The sequence below is a fragment of the Xyrauchen texanus genome, chromosome 40 (assembly GCF_025860055.1).
Source record: "Xyrauchen texanus isolate HMW12.3.18 chromosome 40, RBS_HiC_50CHRs, whole genome shotgun sequence".
In the NCBI taxonomy this organism is placed as follows: domain Eukaryota; kingdom Metazoa; phylum Chordata; class Actinopteri; order Cypriniformes; family Catostomidae; genus Xyrauchen; species Xyrauchen texanus.
The window spans coordinates 19,477,507-19,485,544 of record NC_068315.1 but is presented as its reverse complement, the minus strand read 5'-3'; the positions used below and the strand labels follow the sequence as shown (position 1 = coordinate 19,485,544).

Here is an 8,038-nt window from a genome sequence, read left to right as displayed (position 1 = left end):
TTTCAATTGTCATGTAATTCTCATAATTTGTCAATATGTCCAATTTATATTATGTGCACCCACAGCTTTTAGTTTATTTTTTTCTCTTCTTTTTTAAATGTATTTTGTTGTTGACTGTTACAATAAAGCATTAAAAAAAAAAGCTAGCTGTAGTAGCTGATCCTGAATCTTGCATGCACACAATGCAAAAACGTAAAGTAAAAAGTAAAGGCCAATATGGTAAGGCAACAATGCAAAATAGCAAATGACTCATAGACGGCTGTCGTTTTTATATTTAACAGTTTTAATTAAACTTTTTTTTTTAACATTTAAGAAATTATATTTCTAAATACTGTGGAACCGATAAACTCTTAAAAACACAATTAAATAAATAAAACATAAATAAATAAATACAACTGTTATATATGCTATAACTTGAACAGATTACATCATGAATAATCTTGGGAAATGAAGAATTCCATTTGTGTAACACTGGACTTTCTATGAAGATTTCTAGTCTTTAGCATCTGTTATTCCTCCGGCAGTAATGGCAAAGGTAGCCTCATTTTCTGGCATGTCTGGGCTGTTGAAAAGCAGAAGTGTTAAGATGCAAGCATTTTAACCAAATAGCTTGAATTATACTAATCCAATATGTTAATGTATGTGTAATATTATAATTATTACTAACTGGAACTATTACTGAATTTCAATCTGGGATGCAAACTCATAAAAGGTGAGAAAGTCATAACAAGTGTTCCAAGGGGTATATTTTCGTTGATTTGTTTGTTTATACTTAAAGTACCCATTTCAAGTGGTTTTAAGTCAAATGTTGAAAATTGTACCAAACAGTTCATTAGTTTTAAAATAAGTAACTTTAGTCAAAAGATGAGTAGTTTGCATCCCTGTTTAATAAATATTTTATAAAACATCAGTAATTGACATAAATTGAAAAGATTGTAATACCTATTAATCTTGCCACTGAAAACCAATCATATCTTCTATCATGTTCTCTTTATCTTAGTTGAGCGAATTAAACAAAGTTTAAATCAATTACCTATCAAATATCTTGGCAATTCTCAGCTCAGCACGTCCTTTTCTCAAGCTGATGCGTGTGGTGGAGGCATGTGCCAGTATGTGTCCTCCAATAGGCTTTTTGGGATCTGCTTGAAATCTAAGAGCAATTTTTTCCAGTTAGGTTGAAGAGCAGTAAGACATTCCATTTCCATGGATGTGTAGCACTTGTTTTGTTTTCCTAACTTGAATTATCTTTTCTATACTTACGTCATTCCAGCTCCTGGATCTGCAGTCATTTGATTTGTAACAAATACTGCAACGTTGTATTCTACATCCCAGAAATATTATTGCACAAGGTCAGAGAATAAAGTCCACATGTTAAGACCATCAGCTTAATTAACTGTCTATAAAACTGACGAGAATCAAGTAGAGGTTGATCGATATATCTGCTTTACCGATCAATCGATGCCGAAAGTTGCTTTTTGGAAATATTGGTTATTGGCAAAAATCTACACCAAGCTGAGTTGCCCTCTGTATGGCTGATGAACTAGCATTAGTGGCATTGCAACACTATATCAGAACACAAAACCCAAGCAGAAAAGTAGTTTGAGCCACAGCTCTCCAAAAACCAAAACAAATCTATAACAGCCAAGTCTCCGTTATTTCAAAATAATAGTCCCTGGTGTGCTTTGGGCTTGTTTATAGCTAATAGTAATGTGTTAGGGGTCCTGGGTAGCTCAGTGAGTAAAGACGCTGACTACCACACCTGGAGTCATGAGTTCCAATCCAGGGCGTGCTGACTCCAGCCAGGTCTCCTAATCAACCAAATTGGCCCGGTTGCTAGGAAAGGTAGAGTCACATGGTGTAACCTCCTCGTGGTCACTATAATGTGGTTCACGCTCTCGGTGGGGCGCATGGTGAGTTGTGCGTGGATGCCACAAGAATTACGTGAAGTCTCCACGGTAACACACTCAACAAGCCATGTGATAAGATGCATGGATTGACTGTCTTAGACGCGGAGGCAACTGAGATTCGTCCTCCGCCACCCGGAATGAGGCGAGTCACTATGCCACCACTAGGACTTAAGAGTGCATTGGAAATTGGGCATTCCAAATTGGGGAGAAAAAAAAAAAGTCCTGTGTTATGCACTTAATCTTTTTTCTGGTTATTACTGGGATTTGGTTGAACAATAAACTGCATCTTGAATTTTACTCATTTGTGACTCTTGTAGCCTCAGTGACTGTGCCCGTCACAGCAAGGTAAGTCTAAGACATTTTTTATCATTCTATAAATAGATTTTAAAAACTATGAGCCGATTCATAAGCTATATGCCTCTAACACCACCTTATTTATCGGTAATGGCAAATCCACTATCGGTCGACCTCTAGAATCAAGTCATTAAAAGTCACGAGTCAGTGTGACTGGCAGTGAATATCAGTTAATACAGTTCATTGAATAGATGCTTTTTGTAAAGAAAAGCATACCTTCAGAAATCTTTTGCAGTCTAGAGAGCATTTGTGCAAGCTTCTGCTGTCTTTCAGCGAGCTCACCTCTTCCAGAGAAGTCCACCCGGAAAAGAGCCATAATTGAGTCTATTATCTGTGGAAAATCAATTGTTGATGTCCACAAAATTATGTAAACAAAAAAAAAAAAAAAAAACTTTGGCAAGTTGGCATTAATAGTATTACGTTTCTTTCTTCTATCCCTCTGACATACCAGAAGTTTGAAGACACCTCCCTCCTCATGAAACTTGGCTGCAACAAAGTCTAATAATTCCATTTGGTGCTCACCTATGAATGTATCAGACAGACAGTTTGAAAAAATCTATGGTTCCTCATCTGCTAGCCTGCTATTCTCCAAAGTAAAATGGCATTTTAAAATGTAAGTGGAAACATTTCTACTTAATGGAAATGTCTTACTTGTATAAGCACGGGCGTACAGCACATTATCCAATACAGCTTCATGATCCACATTGAACCTGTCAGCAATGTCCCTCAGCCTCTCTGGGCGACTAGCGATCACAATTATTAAGGAGAAAAGATGGGCTAATTCATATTCAAATTAATGAAGGTGAATTTGACACAAAACAAGCAAATGCGGAAGGGATACAAGGTGTTTTCAGAATCAATGAAGATGACTTTTCCTCCTGTGTACCCATACTCTCCAGGCAGCTGAGCAGTTACTTAAGAAAAAGAAATAGAAACTGAGTGAGGTTAACAGTTCAAAATCAGAGCATTTTTTACATTGTTTTTAAAGGAGTACTACGATCCACATTTTACATTAGAACACGATATCTATATTTAAGAGCAGAACCTTACCACACAGGGTATGAGAGAGTTGAGTCTTTCCAGTTCTGAACTCTGAAAGGTTTCATCAAGACAATAAAACATTAATACATTTCTGCATAAATGAACTAAAGTTCAATCCCGATTCTGGAAAAATTGGGACCGAAAATGCTAATAAAGAGTGATTTGTAAATTCTATTTACTCTGTGCTATATTGAAAGCACTAAAATGAAACATTATTTGATGTTTAACCTATAAAATATACACTCTCTTCAGCTGTGCAATTGTACAGAGCCACATATTCTCATAGGTCAGGACTGCAGGTAGCCCAATCTAGCTCCCACACTGCTTACACAGGCATGCACATTTAATACAGGCAGTATAATTTGGCATTGTTCTGGAAAACCACCTCTGAATATGCGTGATCTCCGATCCCTCAGAAGTCAATGTCTAAAAACCTTAATGCGTCATGGACATCAAGACATGGGCTTGGGAATACTTTGGTAAAAGTATAATACTTTCTCAGTCTACACTATTTGCCGATGCATCCACAGATGGATGTTAAGGCTTTACTATGCAAAGCAGAAGCCATACATAAACACTGTCCAGAAGCAGTAACGAATTCTCTCCTTGGTCTCATCTGAGAAGGAAAGTATAACAGTGGAATTGTGTTTTGTGTTCCGACAAGTCCACATTTCAAATATTTTTTGGAAAAAACAGCCGTTGTTTTGTCCCGAACAAAAAGGATAAGGATCATCCAAGCTGTTATCAGTGTCAGGTCCAAAAGCCAGTGTCTGTCATGGTGTGGGGGTGTGTCAGTGCCTATGGCATGGGTAACTTGCTACGAGGGCACCATTTATGCAGAAATGTATGCACAAATTCTGGAGCAACATATGCTGCCATCCAGATGCCATCATTTCCAGGGATGTCCCATGCAATGCCACATACTACCCTATATAATACACTATGCATTATTACAAGTGGATGGCTGAGTATTGGCATGCCCGCAGTCATGGCCTGTCTCCAAAAGAGCAAAATAAGGTAAAGAATGCCCCCTTTAACTGCACAGCTGAAGACCTGCATAACAGATGAATTAGGGGAAATGCTGCCTGTTAAATGTAACAATTTTCTGTCTTCAGTGCCCAAACGTATAAGTGTTGGTGATTTTACACAGTGGTAGGAAACGCTCAGTAGCAGTTCTAGCTTGTATGGCGCCCTGGGCAAAACTCTTTTCAGCACCTCCCCCAAATCATCTGATTTGATTTTAAATTCACAAGCTAAAACACAAAACATAAGAGTGCCTTAATATAGCACAGGGTGAATAGAATTTACAAATCACTCCTTTTTGTTTTATTAGCAATTTCCATGCTCTCCCAACTTTTTTGGAATTGGGGTTGTAAAATGCAAAACACTTAGTTCTAGCAAAGAAGATAATAGATAACAGAGCATCAAACAGCACCCTACCACCAAAAGCTTCAGTAATGGCCATACTCTCCACACCTCCTCCAAGAAGTTTACTATACAAGAAATGAAACGAAAAGGCATTTCTCCTTTCAGATGTAGAATGTATAAGTTACTTATCAGAATGTATTTATTTTTAAACCTTGAAACAACAGGTGTCATGTGGACTGCTTGTTGGTTTTAGATCTATAAACGGGTTGGTTGGTTGGTTTTTTCTTACTCAAATTCCAAACTGCCAGTTGAGATGTGGAAGACTTGTTTCCTTTTCACACTATATTCAGAAGCTGTTTGAAACCCACAATACTGCATGGAATTTTAAAGACAAAATAATCAAATTAGGCACACAAAGACAATTATTTGCTAATACATGCAACAGGTTACATCAAATTACCAGCAACTTTCCAGCTGCTTCCTTTATTTTGTCCACTTTAGCCTCAGACAGCCCCTTAACATTACAGAGAGCACGGCGTGTGGTCATCTGGATCCCTTTCACGGTACAAATCCCCACAGACTTCAGCTTCTTGATGTCAGCCATGTTCTTAAGGGAGAGGGACAAGAATCAGAGTCAATGACATGACCTTTTCATACCTTTCGAACAATCACATTATTTGACTACCAAAGTAATTTTACTTACAATGCCATGCTTCTGTAAGAGCTCTATGTCTTGAAAAAAGGATTCCTGTGGGTATATTTATAGGAAAAAATTAGAATTTTATATACAAACAAACAAGTAAAAGGCAAATAAGCTGTGCAGTAAATTTCCATGCTGAGAATAGTTCACCCCAAAATAAAACAATCTCATAATTTTCACACCCTTATGCTATCCCAGATGTGTAAGACTTTCTTTCTTCTGTAGAACACAAATTAAGGTTTTTAGAAGAATATCTCAGCTCTGTAGGTCCACAAAATGCAAGTAAATAGTGGACAGAACACATAAAGGCAGCATAAAAGTAATCCATACTGCTCGGTTTAAACCATTTCTTCTGAAGCGATATGATAGTGGGTATGTTAGTGGGATAGTTGTGGGTGAGAAACAGATAAATATTTAAGTCCTTCTTTGTTTTTTAACTGTAAATCTACACTCACTCAATGATATTCACTTTCAGCCACCTACTGGTGGTGGCTGGTAAAAAGGAGATTTACAGGTGAAACTCGAAAAATTAGAATATCGTGCAAAAGTTCATTAATTTCAGTAATTCAACTTAAAAGGTGAAATTAATATAGACTCATTACAAGCAAAGTAAGATATTTCAAGCCTTTATTTGATATAATTTTGATGATTATGGCTTACAGCTTATGAAAACCCCAAATTCAGAATCTCAGAAAATTAGAATATTGTGAAAAGGTTCAGTATTGTAGGCTCAAAGTGTCACACTCTAATCAGCTAAACACCTGCAAAGGGTTCCTGAGCCTTTAAATGGTCTCTCAGTCTGGTTCGGTTGAATTCACAATCATGGGGAAGACTGCTGACCTGACAGTTGTGCAGAAAACCATCATTGACACCCTCCACAAGGAGGGAAAGCCTCAAAAGGTAATTGCAAAAGAAGCTGTATGTTCTCAAAGTGCTGTATCAAAGCACATTAATAGAAAGTTAAGTGGAAGGGAAAAGTGTGGAAGAAAAAGGTGCACAAGCAGCAGGGATGACCGTAGCCTGGAGAGGATTGTCAGGAAAAGGCCATTCAAATGTGTGGGGAGCTTCACAAGGAGTGGACTGAGGCTGGAGTTACTGCATCAAGAGCCACCACACACAGACGGGTCCTGGACATGGGCTTCAAATGTCGTATTCCTCTTGTCAAGCCGCTCCTGAACAACAAACAACGTCTGTTTTCTGATGAGAGCAAATTTTGCATCTCATTTGGAAACCAAGGTCCCAGAGTCTGGAGGAAGAATGGAGAGGCACACAATCCAAGATGCTTGAAGTCCAGTGTGAAGTTTCCACAGTCTGTGTTGGTTTGGGGAGCCATGTCATCGGCTGGTGTTGGTCCACTGTGCTTTATTAAGTCCAGAGTCAACGCAGCCGTCTACCGGGACATTTTAGAGCACTTCATGCTTCCTTCAGCAGACAAGCTTTATGGAGATGCTGACTTCATTTTTCTTCACTGACTTGCACACTGCCAAAAGTACCAAAACCTGGTTCAATGACCATGGTATTACTGTGCTTGATTGGCCAGCAAACTCGCCTGACCTGAACCACATAGAGAATCTATGGGGCATTGCCAAGAGAAAGATGAGACATGAGACCAAACAATGCAGAAGAGCTGAAGGCCGCTATTGAAGCATCTTGGTCTTCCATAACACCTCAGCAGTGCCACAGGCTGATAGCATCCATGCCACGCCGCATTGAGGCAGTAATTAATGCAAAAGGGGCCCAAACCAAGTACTGAGTACATATGCATGATTATACTTTTCAGAGGGCCGACATTTCTGTATTTAAAATCCTTTTTTTATTATTGATTTCATGTAATATTTACATTTTCTGAGATTCTGAATTTGGGGTTTTCATAAGCTCTAAGCCATAATCATAAAAATTATATCAAATAAAGGCTCGAAATATCTTATTTTGCTTGTAATGAGCCTATATAATATATTAGTTTCACCTTTTAAGTTGAATTACTGAAATTAATGAACTTTTGCACGATATTCAAATTTTTCGAGTTTCACCTGTATAGTAAATAAAAATTAAAAAAGTACATATTTATATTTTTCTCACCCTCACCAATCAAATAGGTTCTGAAGACAAGGATTTAACCACTGGAGATTTATGGATTACTTTTTGGACATTCTGAGTTTTGGTCACCATTCACTTACATTATGAGAACCAACAGAGCTGAAATATTCTTCTAAACCTCTTCATTTGTGTTCTTCAGAAGTTATAAAGTCATAAACATCTGGGATGGCATGAGTGTGAGTAAATTATGACAGAATGTTCATTTTTGTGTGAACCATGGCTTTAAAAACTACATCTAAAAGAGGTAATATTGTCTATACATACAAGACCCCTTTTGTATTGCACTGACTCAAGCTGCCTCAGAGAAATTAATGTGAATCACCTCATCATCCTGAAAGCCCGTCTCTTCCTCCAAAGCTTGGTCTTCCATAACCTTCATACTATGAATGGGTTAAAAGAATATTAACAATAATATAAACTGTTTCGGTGGCGAGTTAAGTGAGTGAGTCAGTCAGTCAGTCAGCATTTAGAAAAATCTTTTGTTCAATTGATGGATAGCTATTTAACCACATAACTGTTTATGTTAACTGGCTATTTCAAAAGTACAGTTAGTCTCACGTTTCACGATAAA

The 8,038-nt window shown here is 37.7% G+C and overlaps 1 protein-coding gene across 1 annotated transcript; it reads right to left on the bottom strand.

Annotated features, from left to right (window-relative positions):
* Positions 1–492: 492 nt before the first annotated feature.
* On the bottom strand, positions 493–7,846 carry LOC127633702 (meiotic recombination protein DMC1/LIM15 homolog). The gene is made up of 13 exons (XM_052112958.1): positions 7,790–7,846; positions 5,374–5,418; positions 5,131–5,277; positions 4,960–5,042; positions 4,743–4,795; positions 3,312–3,353; positions 3,103–3,175; positions 2,913–3,004; positions 2,710–2,783; positions 2,478–2,592; positions 1,261–1,321; positions 1,034–1,150; positions 493–562 (listed from the first exon to the last, which is right to left on the bottom strand). The coding sequence occupies exons 1-13, from the start codon at positions 7,844–7,846 to the stop codon at positions 493–495; spliced, it is 1,029 nt and encodes a 342-aa protein (XP_051968918.1).
* Positions 7,847–8,038: the final 192 nt, after the last annotated feature.